Below are 20,558 nucleotides of genomic sequence, written 5' to 3'. Positions count from 1 at the left end.
GGTTAATAATCCTGTTAAGTATTAAGTATAAAATCATAACGGTTATCTAGATATGGAGCGGACATGATCTTCACCACAGGACACGGGGTTGTCAACTGAAACCAAAGTTTTTGACCTTGACCTTTGACCTAGGAAGTTGTACATACATCATGACACACCCTCTGGTGTTGGTTCAAATGGATGTCAAGTATAAACTTTGAAATCATAATGGTTCTCAAGATATAGAGCCGACACGATCTTCACCACAGGATACAGGGTTGTCAACTGAAACCAAAGTTTTTTTACCTAGGAAGTTGTACATACATCATGACACGCCCTCTGGAGGTGGTTAATATACATGTAAAGTATAAAGTATGAAATCATAATGGTTCTCTAGATATGGAGTGGACACGAAAGTGTTACGGACGGACAGACGGACGGACGGTACGACGGACGGACGGACAGACTGATCACTATAGGGCGACCCGCCTAAAGGCAGGCCCTAATTAAATACGGTACATAGAAACATTTATTTGATAAACCAAATCTAAAATTAAAGATTAGCCTCTTAAAATATTTGTTTCTTCCACTGAAGCAGCTCTGAATTTATAATAACAGTGTCTATACTAAATAAACCAAGACACAGACCTTTTTAAAATCAACATTTGGTCAAGGGCATCAGATATCATTTTGATACATGTATAAACAACCATGAGCTGGATCAAGCCAAAGCTTTTTTTTTGTTCACCAAAATAGCGTGAATTTCTCGTTACATTGAAGACCTGTTGGTGACCTTCTGCTGTTGTTTTTTCTATGGTCAGGTTGTTGTCTCTTTGATACATTCCCCATTTCCATTCTCAATTTTATGTAATATGAAAATATTGCAGCATTAAATTTATTTTACTAAAACATAAGACATGTGATGCATGTATAATGAAACACACAGAGATTTACTTCATTTAGTTCTAACACCAATTTAATACATTAAACTTACCCATAATGCAATGTTAATAGCTGGTTTAAATATTGAGTTGGTGAGTGGAGTTACTGCCCCTGGCATCATCTCTCTGCAAAATACAATTGTTTTCTCAAATCTAGATAATATAAAACACAAAAACAAAATATAATCAGTCCACCATGAAATTTCGAGTTGACAATATTTGAATACATAGAAAGACTTAGAGGGGCCCATGGTGGATAATATAGGGAATCAATGAAAAATTACTGGAGTAGAACCCTTCTTAGGCAGTCATTGGGCTCTCAATTATAAAAAATTCTAGATCCGCCAGCGGAATATGTCTGTTTAAAGGCCCTAACAAAGCTTCAAATTAAGACTATCAGATATGATTTGCATTTTCAATTTCTGAACCATTCAACTTAGAGACATGATTTTCACAATAATTTTTAGGAGGTAAAAATCAAAAGTAACAGGCTAATAATAAAATTAATCATTTCTATTTTTAAACATCTAACATAAACCATCAAAATCAAAAATTGTGTATTGAGTAGTATAATAAAGTGTGTACTCTATTATAAAATTCAAAGGTGAAGTATAATCTAGTCAATTAAAACTGCCAGTAAAGAGGTTGGTATTCCAATTAAAACTCAACTTCTGAGTCTAATTGTTACTTTATCATGACAATTGTCCATCATATTATTTGGTTTTATTTTATTACTTCTACTTAAAAAACATGAAACACACAAATATTGCTGATGTGGTGAAAAAAATTGCAAATTTGCTAATTAGGACATTTAAATGCATATGCTGTAGTTACTTTTTGGGGTTGCTGATAAGTTTTGCAATTAACAAGTTAAACATAGCTTCTATAGTTATTAAAGATACATGAATAAACCAAAACATCAACAAAAAAAATCACATTTCAGGGCTCATAACTCCAAAAAGGTTGGTTGTGAAAATTGTCAAAGCAGATATATATTGTCATGCTTTTTTTTGCATGATCATTATTGCAGATTAAACTTTAACCTAGTTCCTATAGTTTTCAAAATAACAACTAAAAAACCAACAAAAGTGCCCATACTTAAAAGTTTGGCACTTTGCATTCTTTACTGATCATTCATTTTATGTTGATATTCTCAATATTAAGCTTTATTACAAATATCACTTAAACTAACCATGATCCAAAAAAAAATAAAGTCAAGGTCAGATAAACTGGAAATTTATATACACCTTACAGTCATTCCATACACCATATATGCTTATTATATAGTTGACCTATTGCAATTTAGTATTCAAGTAATATATTTCCATAAGAAACAATACCCGATATTTCCAGTTGTGAGAAATTCCCTCCCAGTAACCAAAGGATCATCAAGCTCATGTAACATATCTTCATGTGTCTCATGGTCCATAGCAGTAATAGGTCTAGCCTGAAAAATTGGTAAACAAGAATATATGTCATAAGGACCCCATGCATTGCTCACACTACAACTGTCACAAAATATATTAAAATTTAATTTTAGAGTTTTCAATGATTTAATTGCAAACTTCTATTGTTAAAATAAAACTATACATGTAATGATTTGACCAAATACTTAGTTATGTTAGCATTCAGATTCAAAATAAACTATGGTCGTGTTCACATTGACCTTAATTTGGTGTTGTGTTCGTGTAACTCACACATAAACTAAACATAATTATGTTCCCATTGATAAAACTCAATGTTTACATGTAGTGTAATTCATGTTTTGTCTACATGCAATAGATAGTCGATGTAGGACTTGTGTAGGTTAAGTGTACACAAAACTAGACATTCAGAACTCTTATTTTCCCATGTATATTTAAAAAAGAAGCAATTTTTATATAAAATTGATACTAATAACACTTATGAATAAAGTTATTTACAGAAATATTTGTCTATACTTGATATATTTATTTGTTATACAAACACTTTACGTAGCCTTATTAACCCCATATCAAAACAGACAAGACTCATCCACCATTATTGCGGAACACATAATTCATTTAAAAAAGGTCTTCCCGAATCGACTGGACGTACACACTGACAGAAATATTTGCCACTGGCCTTTACTCAAACAATGATTCACTCAAAAATGCATTACTGAAAAAGGGTGAGGTTTAGTATCTCAGATCCGTTAAAATAGTTAGAAATAACAAAAAAAAACAAAAACAAAAAACATCACTCCTTCCTTTTTTGCAAAATACTCCTTGGAGTAAAAATATAATTTGAAACAAACAGAAAAGATAGAAATGAAGTGATCCTTAACATCGCAATTCTTTTTCTTTGTCTATAAGCACGCTGATGCAGCCTATATTTTTAATGCGTAGTCGAGACATCTTTCAACTACTGCAAATCATCCAAAATGACTTTTTAAAGGAGCAACCACTTTACTTAAAAAGTTTGTAAGGGTTCTGCGGAACCCAGTGTCTCGCCTACTTTTGCTGTAAATCGCAGGCTCAACAAAAATGAGGAAAAATATCAATAAATTTTCCTCTTGATACTATCTTTTGATTGTAAGAAGCTTCTGTCCAAGTTTGGTAAAAATCAAGGATAGTAAATGAATCTAATAAATGTTTTGAAAACTTAACTGCAGACTGTATATATGTAATGTTAACTGGAAGAAAATCTAAGTCCATTTAAAAGTAAAATACAGAAAAAATAGAGTTATCTTTTTACAAAATTTACTTCTGGATATTATCTTATGATCATAAATAAGCTTGTCCAAGTTTGGTACAAACCCAGGATAGTTTAAGAAAGTTATTAAAATTTTAAAAACTTTAACCACAGAGTGAATGTAATGTTTCCCTGAAGAAAAACTAAGTCCATTTATAAGCAAAATATGGAAAAATGGAATTTTATTTTTACAAAATTTACTTCTGGATACTATCTTATGATCATAAACAAGCCAAGTTTGGTAGAATTCCAGTATAGTTTAAGAAAGTTTTTAAAATTTCAAAAACTTTAACCACAGAGTGAATATTTGTGTACGCCGCCGCCGCCAACGACGGAAAGTAGGATCGCTTAGTCTTGCTTTTTCGACTAAAGTAGAAGGCTCGACAAAAAAGGGGGGGTCTTAGTCTGAATTTTTTCTCGCGCAAAAGAATATTTTTTATAATCAAATTGTGTTCCATTACTGCTAGAAAAGTTGTTCGAAAATTTGAGTTCTGTTCTACGTAATGACATTTAAATGACATATAGCTTACAAGTGTGAACAAATCTTATGTACAGGTAACTAAACAAGGTGTATAGATGTGGACAAATCTTATGTGAAACTAGTGTAGATTACATTAAACGTAAACGTGTTTAATGTGAACACGGCCTATCCTTTAAGGCAAATTTGTATAGAATTTACTTGAGTATATACAGCAGGGAATGTAAATACTTATAATTTTCATCATTTTTTTTTTTTTAAATTTTTGATTGACTTATATTTTATATGTTTAATGGTATTCATTGTGATATATATTTCCCCTTTCAATGCTCTTGATTTACATCATTATTCTTTTTAATTTCTGTTTTATTCTTATGTTCATATATATATATATATTTCTCTAATTCTATGGAAATTTATCCCTTTCCAAACCCATTGTATACAAAAATTTAATCAACGTGTGGTTGCTGGTGATCTCAAAAGATCATTGGATGATTTTAAGGGTCATGACCTTTTTAGCTAACTTGATGAATCAACATTTGATAACAGGTGTTAATGAAATTGACAACTTCTTGCAATGTGAAAGGCACTCGAAGGGGATTTTCGGTTAAAAAAAAAGAAAATGTCTTTTTAATCATTAGAGAAACAGATTCTTACATAGTTGCTTGTGGATTACCGAGGCTGCTCGGACTTTAAAATTGATAATTTAACTATCTCGATTGGATAAATCCGATAATCCACTGGTATCAATGTAAGAATCTATATATATATAATTGCTATTAGTGTATGTATTGTGATATTTGTTTTCTTTCAATTTTATATGTTAAGCGCTTAGAGTATTATGTTTATTAGATAGGTGCTATATAAAAGCTATGTAAAAATAATATTAAAAATTCTCATACCAAAAACAAATATTTCTATCTTTGTTTTTTTTTATTTACAAAATTGTATAAAATAAGACAAATACTAAAAAAAAGAATGACATTTGTTAATATAGTACAAGCACAAACAGTATATATATAAGCAACAATTCTATAACAGTCCTAACCAGGATGCCATAGGTGTTAAAAACACCTTCCTCATATAAAAGGTGATAACTGATTTAGTCTCAAATGACATTTGTTGCTGGCAAGGACAAGTAACAACAACAATGATGTTTGTCCAATATCTGTGATAGATGTATTATTGTGATAATTAATCATTTTCAATACTAAATTAAATAGCCCATCTCACAGCAAGAAAAAAACTAGAGGCTCTAAAGAGCCTGTGTCGCTCACCTTGGTCTATGTGCATATTAAACAAAGGACACAAATGGATTCATGACAAAATAGTATTTTGGTGATGGTGATGTGTTTGAAGTTCTTACTTTACTGAACGATTTTGCTTCTTACAATTATATCTATAATAGACTTTGCCAATTAGTAACAGAGAACTATATTTGGTAAAAATTTACATAAATTTACCAAATTGATGAAAATTGTAAAAAATTGACTATAAAGGGCAATAACTCCTTAAGGGGTCAATTGACCATTTAGGTCATGTTGACTTATTTGTAGATCTTACTTTGCTGAACATTATTGCTGTTTACAGTTTATCGCTATCTATAATAGTATTCAAGATAACCAAAAACAGCAAAATTTCTTTAAAAATTACCAATTGGAGGGCAGCAACCCAACAACCAGTTGTCCAATTCATCTGAAAAAGGACAGATAGATATTGACTTGATTAACAATTTAACTTCTTGTCAGATTTGCTCTAAATGCTTTGGTTTCATAGTTATAAACCCAAAACTGCATTTTACCCCTATGTTCTATTTTTAGCCGTGGCGGCCATCTTGGTTGAATGGCCAGGTCATCGGACACATTTTTCAACCTAGATACCCCAAAGATGATTGTGGCCTAGTAGTTTCAGTGGAGATTTTTGTAAAAGATTACTTAGATTTACGGAAAATGGTTAAAAATTGACTATAAAGGGCAATAACTCCTAACGGGGTCAACTGACCATTTCGGTCATGTTGATTTATTTGTAAATCTAACTTTGCTGAACATTATTGATGTTTACAGTTTATCTCTATCTATAATAATATTCAAGATAATAACCAAAAACAGCAAAATTTCCTCAAAATTACCAATTCAGGGGCAGCAACCCAACAACCTTTTGACCGATTCATCTGAAAATTTCAGGGCAGATAGATCTTGACCTGATAAACATTTTTATCCCCATGTCAAATTTCCTCAAAATGCTTTGGTTTTTGAGTTATAAGCCAAAAACTGCATTTTACCCCTATGTTCTATTTTTAGCTGTGGCGGCCATCTTGGTTGGTTGACCAGGTCACGCCACACATTTTTTAAACTAGATACCCCAAAGATGATTGTGGCCAAGTTTGGATTAATTTGGCCCAGTAGTTTCAGAGAAGAAGATTTTTGTAAAAGATTAATTTAATTTACGAAAAATGGTTAAAAATTGACTATAAAGGGCAATAACTCCTAAATGGGTCAACTGACCATTTTGGTCATGTTGACTTATTTGTAGATCTTACTTTGCTGAACATTATTGCTGTTTACAGTTTATCTCTATCTATAATAATATTCAAGATAATAACCAAAAACAGCAAAATTTTCTTAAAATTACCAATTCAGGGGCAGCAACCCAACAACCGATTGACAGATTCATCTGAAAATTTCAGGGCAGATATATCTTGACCTGATAAACATTTTAACCCCCATGTCAGATTTGCTCTAAATGCTTTGGTTTTTGAGTTATAAGCCAAAAACTGCATTTTACCCCTATGTTCTATTTTTAGCCGTGGCGGCCATCTTGGTTGGTTGACCGGGTCACGCCACACATTTTTTAAACTAGATACCCCACTGATGATTGTGGCCAAGTTTGGTTTGATTTGGCCCAGTAGTTTCAGAGGAGAAGATTTTTGTAAAAGCTAACGCCGGACGACGACGGACGACGGACGACGGACGACGGACGACGGACGACGGACGCCGGACGCAAAGTGATGAGAAAAGCTCACTTGGCCCTTTGGGCCAGGTGAGCTAACAAGCTAAAAATTGAACAGGAGTTTCTTAAACCCCACATTTATTCAATGAAAGGACAAAAAAAAGGTCTAAGCCTCAAATGGGTAAGTTGCAATATTTTAACTTAAGGTAGATCATAAGTAAATATGTTTTGAGACAGAATTTTCTTATACTTAGCCAAAATGAAGATTTTAGTATGCTTTTTTCAGAAATGTAATAAAAAGTATGGGTCACCATGCAAACTTCAATATATGAATATATGCATATAGTTTTTTTTTAAATAATAAATAAGAATCCTGTGGCTTTTTTAAGAGCTATAAAATAAAAACAAACAATATACTGTCAAAGTACTTTAATTTGTGGGTATCAATTTTCGTGGGTTTTTAAATTCCTGGATTTTAGTTTTCCAAAAAAAAAAAAAAATTTTAAATTAAAGACTAGAAATGAAGGTTACAAATAGTCTGGATTGAGGAAATTGAAAAGTAAACATTGACCTGTAAAGCGTTGTGATAATACTAATTAACCCATGATAAAGTGATCAACAGATTAAAGACCATCAAAGGTGTTAATTAGGCCATAAACATGTCACCTATAGAAAACAGTAACATAAACAAGTGCTATAAACGTATCTTGAATTGTCAAAAAATTCTTACCAAAATCAAGCTTAGCATGAAATTATTATTTCCCATATGTACGAGAACTATGAGGATATAAAATGAACACTTTATCATACTAGCATACCAATGCGGAAAATCTGACTTTCATCGATCAAAAATGTTTTTATGATAATTGAAGGATCAAAAGTTGTACAGTTTAGGTTATTAAATGGGTATAATCCTGCATGCGGTTGTAGTTCTGTGAGTGTGACTGCTATAAAAGTATTCTCAGATTTGGTGTTATTCAATATATTCTCTAAATCATATCAGTAGTCAAACCTACCAATGGGAATCTTTCAATGTCTTGATTTGGACAAAGGTTGTTTTATTTCGTTGGACACTTAAATTCGTGGATAAAGTCACCCACGAAAACCATGAAAATTGGTACCCCACGAACAAAAGTACTTTCACAGTATTCAGAGTAAATATTTATGGTGTATGAAATATGAAAAAAATTGTGCAGATATCTTACCCTGCAGCATAATTCTTAAACAAGAGAATGATTGAATAATTGATTGATGTTCAACATCACTTTCAGTTCTGTAGCACTAATTAAGTACCGGTCTTTGTAAGAATCATGCAGGTTCCTGTTGATGAGCAATTCATGATCCCTCTTCAAATGTCTTTATATTTGTTTATGAAGAAGGTATGGTAGGTAAATAAGTTGCATGTATTATTTTTTTTCTTTTGAACCTTTGAAAATAGTGGTCAGATTTTATTATAGGTGGATGCAAGAGAGCCAAGAATGAATCAACAAACTTCAGTTGGAAAACTATAAATCCTAGTCCATTAAGATTGGAGTCAAACAAACCTGTCACATGCTGGATTCAAAATTACTTCCTTAATGTTGACAGGCTAGTGGTGCAGTACTAAGACTGCCTAGACATATCACCAAGTCCTCAGTCAAAATTGAAATGTATGTTATGAACCATGATGCCACTATGTTCAGTTAAAAAAATCAAAAAATGTCTATCAAAAAGATCATTTACTATCATCCAGATGCAGAAACATTACCAATATTTTTATTAAACATAACTTAATGTGGTTAATATATTATGTACCTGCAGTAAGTAGAACTTTCCACCAAACATTGCCCATTCTATATCTCTAGGACTACCAAAATAATTCTCAATCTGTAAAACAATTAAAAAAAATAATCAATTTTTACATTTATAATTAATCTTAATCAACTGTTGACTCCAGAGTATTTAATGTTTTCAGGACATTACAGTTCTCGATCAAATTAGAGCAGCTAAAAGAAGTAAAATCAAACTTACAAACTCTGCAAATTGAGAGAAAAATTACCTTTTTTCTGATGACTTTTGTCTTAATAGAAAACTCAAAACAGTAAACTTTGTAAAATTTGTCAGATTAATTTTGCTTCTTTTAGTTTTTTTTTTATTTACTTGACTGATTACCAGTATAACTCATCCTAAAAAGATTACCTGACAAAAAATTATATATATAGATAATTGTTGAGAAGTTGGTATACAGAGGTCAGAAAAGTGGTTTTAGCTGACAAAAATTATATATATAGTTAAAATTGTTGAAAAGTCGGTATACAGAGTTCAGAAAAGTGGTTTTTAGGTACAGCAATATTTTTCTGATACAACATAATGTGACTGTACCTGTATAGCTTTATAGCACAGTTGTAGTATTTGTTCATCTGTCATACAACATGTATTCTTTTTATCTATCTTTTCTTCTATCACTCCTCCACCATCTGAAATAATACAGAAAACTTTCTAATAAAACTGTATTTACACATATTCGGACATAAAATAACTGCATATTTGAAAAAAACAGGCATACTGCACAAGACAGTTGTTTTTGTGGTAAACTTTTTGATGCTTCTTGCCAATGAGATAAAAATAAAATAAAAAGGTTTGATATCTAACCCTGCAAATATGTTTTTTTTAAATAAAATTGCCATGCACAAGCAGGGATAAAATTGTCTATAACTTCAATTCTAGGTAATACTCAAGTTTCAAACATATTTTTGCATTTAGTTCAGGAAGTCAATATTGGAAATCACTTACTTTTTTTCAAAATATTAATAACCATTGTAATATTAAAATATAAGATAGAAACAAAAGTTGTAAATAGTATTTTTTTTCAAGTGCCTTGTACCTTAGAAAATCTAGATTGAGATAAACCATTTAGTACAGACTTAAACTGGGGCTAGTGTAATGATTTTTTTTTTATTTGAATATCCAAATAAGTAATATGTAAATTTCATAAGTTTGAAAATACACTTATCATTTTAATTTTAATACCTTTGATTGACATAGCTACTTGCTTTTCACCCAATGTTTTCTCATCAATGCTCAACTGATTGTCCCAGGATCTATTTACAAAAATACTGTCAGGAGTTGTCTTTCCTGATACAACAGACTAGTAAAAAAGATATATAAACAAGAATGTGTACACAGTAAATGGATGCTCCAATTGCACTAACATTTTCTATGTTCAGTAGACAGTGAAATTGGAGTCAAAAATCTAATTTTATTGTATCATAAGGAACATGCATACTAAGTTTCAAGTTGATTGGACTTCAACTTCATCAAAAACTGCCTTGACCAAAAACTTTAACCTGAAAGTTGCATTTTCATTTTCTAAGTTCAATGGACAATGAAATAGGGGTAAGAATTGTAATTTGGCGTGTAAATAAGAAAGATCATATCATACCAAACATGTATAATAAGTTTCAAGTTGATCAGACTTTAACTTCATCAAAAACTACCTTAACCAAAAACTTTAACCTGAAGTGAGACAGACGAATGAACTAACAAACAGACTTAACAGACAGACGGTCAAACCAACGAACAAATGGACACACAGACCACAAAACATAATGCCCCTCTACTATCGTAGGTGGGGCATAAAAACAATATTCAAAACAAGAGAATGTCTGCAGGTAGGAACATGTTGCAATTGCCAGATTGAGACAGGGCTCTTGAAAAAGTGTAAAAATTCATCTTAATTATTTTTTTTACTAATGGATTCAAGTGCAGAATTTAAATGAAATATTCATTTTCAAGTATCAACTGAGAATAGCCAGTATCCTATTCATCTGTCAAAAGACCTTGCAGGAGATTGTTGTTGCCATCATTTGGGAGAAACTGAGTTCAAAAAAAAATTTATTTCCCAGAGTTCACACCATCAATCAAGTATGATTTGTTCAACATGCAAATTTCTTTTGATGCATATTTCATAATATTAAATCTCACCTCTCCTAATCCATATGATGCATTTAAAGTAATCTGATTGGCTGAGCCTGTAACTGGATGGTTGGTGAACAAAACCCCAGACACTTCTGATTTGACCATTTCTTGTATAACTACACCTACACACACTTTGATGTGTTGTCCATTCATTCTGTTAAAGAAAGCAAGTTTTACCCCTGCCAAAATATTTAGGTAAACAGGAAGTGATGAATTTGAAAACCCATTTTAGAATATAGCTGACTTATATAAACCCTGAAACCAAAGGACTAGGGGCTATAAGGGCCATTTTCGGCCCCACCCCCAAATTTCATTTAATTTGTCATGTTGTAAGTCTATACCATAGACCTTCTGAAAATAATTGAATTTTGGGTCTAACTCGTTTTTTCTGTTGCCTAGCAAACAATATAATGGCGGAGTTGAAGTCATAAAATATAATTATTATACAGCTTTAATATATCTATATTTGAAATTAAACCTGTCTAGCATGTAGTGAAAAATTACACTTGTATACTATTTAAATATTACATTATTAAATGCACATTTTTGCCAAATTCACTGTTGTTTCTCCCCAGCAACACATCTGTGCCCATGGCAACCGCAATTAGTTTTCTAGTTTACAAGATTTAATTTTAAATATTTTGCAACAGAAACACAATTTAAGATGGAAATTGTAAAAAGTAACAAACTCCAAAGTAAATGTTAAGGGGAAAAGCAATATTTAAACATCAACAAACAAAACAAGACACCAGGTATTGCTGATACATGTATATACAGATTGTGCATCTAGTGCTAGGTGGGGTATCACTTAACGGCGACAAGAAGAATAATATAAAGTCAAGAACAAATATTTAGCGCTAAAAAATCTTAAAATTAATTATCTAAAATAAATAGATACAGACACATGTATTAAAGGGTGTTCTTAAATGTCAGTTTATACCCATTACAATAGTTATGTTTCAGGTAGGGGTTGGGGTTGGAGGAGGACACTTCTATTATAAGGTGATAGGAAGTGCTTCTGGAAAAGTTCACCTTTTTAAGCTTAAAATAAGTGAAAAGTTGAGAAAACTAACAGATATATATGATAAGGACAATAAAGTTCCTGCAACTTATTTGACTGTCAACTTGTTTGGTGTTCTCGCTGTGTCTTTATCAACCATTTTGTTCTCTTTTGACACTTAAATATTCCTCTTTTACATAAAACCAAATGAAACCATATCAATACGGGAAAGGTAACTTGTTTTTTTTCTTCTTCCCAATATATGAAAAGGTATAACTTTTTGAAATATAAAACAGAGTTAGGTTACTTAGGTAACAAAACAGTGGCACCCCCTATCAATTAAGTATGGAAGTACACCCCAACCCCAACCCCTCTAGACATATATGTAGAGGATCATTAGGGTTGACTTTTAGAAATTCATCATATTCTTATTATCTATTTCAGTTGTCCAGATTTATAACCATATCATTCTATAGCATTACAAAACTGGTACATGTTACTATCTCAAATAAATCTGTATTCTTCAGAGCCGGATTAAAAGAGGGGCCAGGCCCCCCCGTCTTTTTGGAAAAAAATTTGGTTGCTTATATAGGGAATTACTGTAGCGTGACTAGACCGGCCAGAAATCCTTGTATTGTAGTTCTTCAGAAAAATGTGCAAAGATTTTCAACTTGGCTATGATATGTAAATTGATACATATGTTTGGTAAACAGGAAGTTGTTGAGTGATGGATCTGAAAATGCATCCCACAGTATAATTGTCTAATATTAACCCTGAAACCAAATTTCATAAATCCTTGTCAAGTAGTTCTAAGGAAAATAGGACTAAATTTATTCATGGGACAGACAGACCAACTGGCGGACTGACTGAGGAACTGACGGATGGGCGAGCGGAGGGACGGACAGACGGATGGACAGACAGAGGTAAAACAGTATACCATAACTTTTTTAAAGTGGGGGTATAACAAATTATCAAATTCTAAGGTGTGACATGAGATCTCTTTTTAATTCTTTTTCTTTCTATCATTTTTTTCCTCTTGTTTCATATATCAATATTCAGTTTTGTTCATTATGATCATGGATTTAATTTAGTGAAGTTTCAATGTTACAGATAGAATTGTTGCACAAAAAAGGTCTTCTTAGTATAATGTTTTTCTATCATGATTCTGTGCAATGGCTAATAACTGTTTTATATACTGAAGAAATGATAGAAAGAAAATCTTCACTAACACTATTTATGTATTTACTTCTAACTGAAGTTCTTAAATGTTCTTTGTTAATCAAAGTTTGATTAAATGACTTTCTATGACTTAGTTTAATAATAAATTAATTTACTTTGTTTATTATATTTTTCTATATATCAATCTCACTTCATTAGACTCTAACATTGGGTTACTGTGGATTCATTATTATTTGCTGGATGCCAATATTCGTGGTTTAATAGGTAAAGGTGAAACATGAATTCAAATGATTCAACCAATTAGAATATAGGTTTGCATGTAGACTATTACAAAATCACCACCAAATCATGTATTCATGAATTTGCAATTTTTCCTTAATCCTTGATAATTGGAACCCGCAAGATCCCCGGTTTGTCTGTTTTTCCTAAAATACCTTCTATACTGCACTGCTTGATAAGTGAACCCTGAAGCCCAGCATTTCCTCACTGCATCAATAACCTGTAAAAAGGACACTGGATATTACTTTATACTCAACTTAATTTGTATCATGCCAACACAAAACAAGTGTGAATCTTATTATGATGGGATCAATAGTGTGTATTGACTGTGATGATCAGACTCAACTGGTTCTGCTGATTTATTTAGAGGCCAGCTGAGGAGGAAGGATTTTCCTGCTGTGTTGAAGACCCATTGGTGGCCTCCGACTGATGTCTACTCTTTCCGAAGGTTGTTGTCTCTTGACATATTCCCCATTTCTATTCTCAATTTTATTTTTATACACAATATTATTCAATTTTCTTCTGACACCAAGATAGGTTTCAAAATAATAATTCTTTCTATCCCTTACAATATATATGTGTGTGGGTAGATGAAGTCTATTTTCCTATTTCTCTCATTTAACACTATGATGTTTTTAACGGTCTTGTTAAACATTATCCTCACCTCTTTCTCTCCTCTGACCCCTAGATAAGTTTCCATTTGACCTGCAGATGAAGTGTACTCACCTCTTTCTCTCCTCTGACCCCTAGATAAGTTTCCATTTGACCTGCAGATGAGGCCTCTGTCCCATCCTCTCCTACAATCAAATAACAAGCTTTACACTATCATATAACAAGCTTTACACTCTCATACCATGTAATCGGCACATTTTAAAACATTTTTAAATCTTACTAAGGCAAATAAAATATTTTTAAATACTGTATTTTGGTTGAGTTATTGAAGGCAAATAATGCAGGTACTATATAACTACCTTTTATGAGTACATGTACCGGATTGTGAGTTAATTATAATTTGTTGCATACATATTTTCATTAATTTTGTGAGTATAGGGAAACTGTTCTAATGCTCAACATTGCAAATATGCTGACTTTTTGAAAATCAACAAATCAAATATCAACGAATATATGCAAGTTTTCCTCAATGTATGAACAATCAATAGCCACAAAAATAAATGAATCCGCAGTATTTAAATCGGACATTATCTAAACAAATGAGTTTTTAATATATATTTTTATTTTATTACCTGAAGCAGATGATCTGATGGCATAATAGGTTTTATCTGTATCCACAAACACTGTTTTCAACATTTGTATGATTGCTGTAGCAACATCAGAACATATTGCTTTTGTTGCTATCATTTCTACTGTATCTGAACATGCACTCTTTAAGTTGTCATGGCAACCATCCCTAAAGATAAAGTAATTTGTATGCTAATTTTCCATTTGTACAGGGACATAACTCTAAAACAGTTACAGTGACTCCACCAAAATTCAAATTTGATGTGTATTTTTTTATAATAAGTTTTGTGTATAAGTTCCATAACATTTGGCTTTTTTTTTATTTCTAAAGGGACATAACTTTAGAACGATTAAAGTGACGCCACTAAAATTCAAACTTGATCTGTGTTTTGTAGTTATAAGCATTTTGTATAAGTTTCATAACAATTTGGTTGAGGCAAGCTTAAAGTAAGAGAATTGAAACCTACTTTGGGACAAACATACATACGGATAGACAAAGGTTAAACTTAATGCCCCCTTTGCTATGGTGAAATGATTAAAATGAATTCACTGTTCCACTTTGTAATGCCCTCTATCCTTGAGTCATATCAATATCATAATGGTGGTATACTATCAGGTTCTGAAAAAGCCATTGAAACCCTGACTGATACTGATATCATTTGATAGTTGATACAGAATATTGGCCTTGATTGCATTACAACCCTGACTGATACTGATATCATTTGATAGTTGATACAGAATATTGGCCTTAATTGCATTACAACCCTGACTGATACTGATATCATTTGATAGTTGATAAAGTATATTGGCCTTGATTGCATTACAACCCTGACTGATACTGATATCATTTGATAGTTGATACAGAATACTGGCATTGATTGCATTACAACCCTGACTGATACTGATATCATTTGATAGTTGATACAGAATACTGGCATTGATTGCATTACAACCCTGACTGATACTGATATCATTTGATAGTTGATAAAGTATATTGGCCTTGATTGCATTACAACCCTGACTGATACTGATATCATTTGATAGTTGATACAGAATACTGGCCTTAATTGCATTACAACCCTGACTGATACTGATATCATTTGATAGTTGATAAAGTATATTGGCCTTGATTGCATTACAACCATGACTGATACTGATATCATTTGATAGTTGATAAAGTATACTGGCCTTGATTGCATTACAACCCTGACTGATACTGATATCATTTGATAGTTGATACAGAATACTGGCCTTAATTGCATTACAACCCTGACTGATACTGATATCATTTGATAGTTGATACAGAATATTGGCCTTGATTGCATTACAACCCTGACTGATACTGATATCATTTGATAGTTGATACAGAATACTGGCATTGATTGCATTACAACCCTGACTGATACTGATATCATTTGATAGATGATACAGAATACTGGCCTTGATTGCATTACAACCCTGACTGATACTGATATCATTTGATAGTTGATACAGAATACTGGCCTTGATTGCATTACAACCCTGACTGATACTGATATCATTTGATAGTTGATACAGAATATTGGCCTTGATTGCATTACAACCATGACTGATACTGATATCATTTGATAGTTGATACAGAATACTGGCCTTGATTGCATTACAACCCTGACTGATACTGATATCATTTGATAGTTGATACAGAATACTGGCCTTGATTGCATTACAACCCTAACTGATACTGATATCATTTGATAGTTGATACAGAATATTGGCCTTGATTGCATTACAACCATGACTGATACTGATATCATTTGATAGTTGATACAGAATATTGGCCTTGATTGCATTACAACCCTGACTGATACTGATATCATTTGATAGTTGATACAGAATACTGGCCTTGATTGCATTACAACCCTGACTGATACTGATATCATTTGATAGTTGATACAGAATATTGGCCTTGATTGCATTACAACCATGACTGATACTGATATCATTTGAAAGTTGATACATAATACTGGCATTGATTGCATTACAACCATGACTGATACTGATATCATTTGATAGTTGATACAGAATATTGGCCTTAATTGCATTACAACCCTGACTGATACTGATATCATTTGATAGTTGATAAAGTATATTGGCCTTGATTGCATAACAACCCTGACTGATACTGATATCATTTGATAGTTGATACAGAATATTGGCCTTGATTGCATTACAACCCTGACTGATACTGATATCATTTGATAGTTGATACAGAATACTGGCCTTGATTGCATTACAACCCTGACTGATACTGATATCATTTGATAGTTGATACAGAATACTGGCCTTGATTGCATTACAACCCTGACTGATACTGATATCATTTGATAGTTGATACTGAATACTGGCATTGATTGCATTACAACCCTGACTGATACTGATATCATTTGATAGTTGATACAGAATACTGGCATTGATTGCATTACAACCCTGACTGATACTGATATCATTTGATAGTTGATACTGAATACTGGCATTGATTGCATTACAACCCTGACTGATACTGATATCATTTGATAGTTGATACAGAATACTGGCATTGATTGCATTACAACCCTGACTGATACTGATATCATTTGATAGTTGATACTGAATACTGGCATTGATTGCATTACAACCCTGACTGATACTGATATCATTTGATAGTTGATACAGAATACTGGCCTTGATTGCATTACAACCCTGACTGATACTGATATCATTTGATAGTTGATAAAGTATATTGGCCTTGATTGCATTACAACCCTGACTGATACTGATATCATTTGATAGTTGATACAGAATATTGGCCTTAATTGCATTACAACCCTGACTGATACTGATATCATTTGATAGTTGATACAGAATACTGGCATTGATTGCATTACAAATACAAAGTGCTTATATTAACTACTTAGAATAATATATATATGTATAAATACAAGCTGAAGAACCAAACTAATCCAAGGGTAAATGATGATAGATAAATAATTTAAATGTTACTAGACTACTGGTTAATGTAATTGTTCACTGACCTTAAAATTGCAATGATTCTGTCCACTGATTGGCTCATATCTGGGTTAATCTAAAAATAAAAGCATTATTTTAACTGTATCTGCAGCATATGAATTAATTTTCATTCAACAGTGTGCTTCATATATATATATTAGCTTATTGATGAATGAAAACTGGTATGAATCCCTTATGTGTCCTTTTCAAAAAAGAGTCCTATTAAAATAACTTACACATGCTCTAGTTTAAAAATAAGTGTCCCAAAACAAGAACAGTCAAAAACATATTAATAAGGATATCTTACCTGGCTGTTATGTAAAATTCATAAACAATGCAAAATCTTGTTCTCTTAAATTGGGAATATTTGAAACCATACTAGTTTTAGTTTTCATAAAAATGCTGAAGTGTTAACATTTTTCACTCAAGTTATTTTTATTTCAAGAGTAGCTTTGTGATAAAGTTGAATTATTGTCAGAATTCCTTCAATCATCTTTCTCATCATTGTCATTATTGTAAAAGATTAGGATTTCTATTACAGATTTTAATCTGAAGGGGTTGTTTCATAGAAAGTTACTTCTTTCCTCATTTGCATTATTTTTATACTAATATGCTGAAAATTAAATTTGCTTGTATTTAAAATTTAGAATGGAAATGGGGAATGTGTCAATGAGACAACAACCCCACCAAAAAGAAGAAAACAGTCTTCGGTACAGGGAGAAAATCACAAAATGTATTTGTTTGTTTGAAAATGTAAATGTTTCCGATGTTGGTCATACTACATGTATTACCTTATTTATTAATGTTTATTAACAATGTGAATAAGGAAAATTATTCATCAAGCATAGGGATAAACACATTAAGATTATTTTCATTTCAATCTTCTCTCACCTGAAGTTGTTTGTTAAATGCTGCCAGTGTAACACAAAATCCTTTTGGTACTACTACATCCACCTAAAATAAATCATTGATGACTACAAATACTACAATTACATGAATAACAGTAAACTAATAATTTTTAACATGAAATACAATCTAAAAAATAAATTCGAAAAATGTACAAATTATGTCCTCATAAACTATAAAGTTTCATGAAATGCTGTTGTGTGTTTTCAGAGGAGTTGTGATAACAAACTGTTGCAGTAGTATATTAAGGCCAAAATTCTAAGTTCAAAGGGGCATAACTCATAGAAAAAAAATTGAATCGTAATTTCCTATGGATATGCACATTTACATAGTATGTCCTCATTATCTAAAGTTTTTGAAATTCTGTTGTGCAGTTTCAGAGGAGTTGAGATGACAAGAACAGGACTGACTGACTAACAAACAGACTGACGAACCGACTGATTGCGTGGGGTATAAACAGGTATTTATTAGTAAATGATGATAAGACAGCCAAGTAACAATTTCAGAATAAAAATAATGTTCCCTATCATTCATGCATTTTTTTTGTAGCATGGAAACAATTATGTATCTTTATATCTCATTCTGCTTTTAGTTTTCGATTGATTTTACCTTGTTCTGTATAGAAGTAAGAAGACCAAGTTGTGCTCCTTTTCCACCAACTAGTTTACTACTACAACAGCCTTTCTCCTGAAAGGTCAAGATCAAGTCTGTTACATTATTTCTGATTTCTTCTTCAGAAGGCTCATCTAGCATTGGCACAGATTCTATTGGTGAGTATGGAGTTCCATCAGGATTTCTGTAAAGAAAATATTGACTGGAATACACAGTTGTACATACCCGTAGCCAGGGGGTCCGGGGGAACCCCCATTGAAACCAAATAAGTACTGTTAAAGTCAACATTCTGTTCATATTGTGACTGTTAAAGTCGAGTTCATATAACCCCCCCCCCCCCCCCCTTGGGAAATTCTTAGCTATAGACCTGGTTGTATATGGCAATTTTCTTTGATGCTTTTTTTTATGGCAATTTATTCTAAAAAAGAAGGAGACATCACTGAAGGTACAGGCCTGTACGATTGTGCACTTTGTGTGTTTTCATGACTAAGGCTAAAGTTAAAAATTGAGTCTATAGGTTATATATTATCTATTATTGAAAAGACTTTTTAAATATTTGCAAATCTTTAAACATCCTCAATGAACTTTGTGATATTAAAAGTGAGGTCATATATAACATTAACAAAACTGCAAGAATAAAGCATTCTTACCTATAATGAAATTCAGCTAAACCATATCCATTTATGCCATTAATTTTATATCTACAAAACTTCTCATAGACTTGACTTCCTCTGTCCTCATGGTGATACCATATAGGTGTCCATTCTCCAAATACTTCTGTGCTGTATTTCTGTCCATCTGTAAAAATTACACTTGAGTCAAATGTCCTCCAACCCTTGAAATATGATATAAGCAAGGAAAAGGGGGGAAATAATTGTAAGGTGTTCTATGGTGTAGCTGGCTGAAATTTAAAAGAATCTTTTCATTATTTACTAATCACACTTCAAATTAAATTGCTTAATATTCTACACATTTTTATTACAATTTAATCAAAAACAACTTTCTTATAATCAAATACAGAAAATACTTACTTGCATAAAAGTTGAAGGTATAATTATTCTTTGGTCCCTCAGGAGGAGCTACTTCCCATAGCTTAAGGTCAATGTCAGACACGGAATGAAATGCACCATTTGAATGGACTAAATACCCTATCTTTACACTGAAAATATAACCAATTGAAGGTCTTAAATTCATATATCAACAGTATCAAGTAGTTGTAAAATTAATGGAGTAGGGTAACTACTTTAAAGGTTTTTAAAAAAATCAATATAGTAACTATTTAAGTTAAAACTGCCTATCAAAT

General features: G+C 32.0%; 1 protein-coding gene across 3 annotated transcripts in view; it reads right to left on the bottom strand.

Annotated features, from left to right (window-relative positions):
• LOC134706666 (uncharacterized) overlaps positions 1 to 20,558 on the bottom strand; it is a 54,423-nt gene that overhangs the window by 21,859 nt on the left and 12,006 nt on the right. For all 3 annotated transcript variants that reach the window (XM_063565795.1, XM_063565796.1, XM_063565797.1), the window contains exons 10-23: positions 20,287 to 20,414; positions 19,906 to 20,053; positions 19,253 to 19,439; positions 18,629 to 18,691; positions 17,764 to 17,813; positions 14,719 to 14,882; positions 14,201 to 14,271; positions 13,630 to 13,694; positions 11,023 to 11,170; positions 10,069 to 10,186; positions 9,421 to 9,515; positions 8,854 to 8,925; positions 2,261 to 2,367; positions 974 to 1,046 (exon numbers count right to left, since the gene is read on the bottom strand). In XM_063565795.1, the coding sequence (XP_063421865.1) occupies positions 974 to 1,046; positions 2,261 to 2,367; positions 8,854 to 8,925; positions 9,421 to 9,515; positions 10,069 to 10,186; positions 11,023 to 11,170; positions 13,630 to 13,694; positions 14,201 to 14,271; positions 14,719 to 14,882; positions 17,764 to 17,813; positions 18,629 to 18,691; positions 19,253 to 19,439; positions 19,906 to 20,053; positions 20,287 to 20,414 (1,489 nt within the window). The remainder of the gene's footprint in view (positions 1 to 973; positions 1,047 to 2,260; positions 2,368 to 8,853; positions 8,926 to 9,420; positions 9,516 to 10,068; positions 10,187 to 11,022; positions 11,171 to 13,629; positions 13,695 to 14,200; positions 14,272 to 14,718; positions 14,883 to 17,763; positions 17,814 to 18,628; positions 18,692 to 19,252; positions 19,440 to 19,905; positions 20,054 to 20,286; positions 20,415 to 20,558) is intronic.

This window comes from Mytilus trossulus, chromosome 2, assembly GCF_036588685.1.
Source record: "Mytilus trossulus isolate FHL-02 chromosome 2, PNRI_Mtr1.1.1.hap1, whole genome shotgun sequence".
Taxonomy (NCBI): Eukaryota; Metazoa; Mollusca; class Bivalvia; order Mytilida; family Mytilidae; genus Mytilus; species Mytilus trossulus.
The sequence above is the reverse complement of the archived record's forward strand: the minus strand, read 5'-3'. Positions and strand labels throughout refer to the sequence as shown.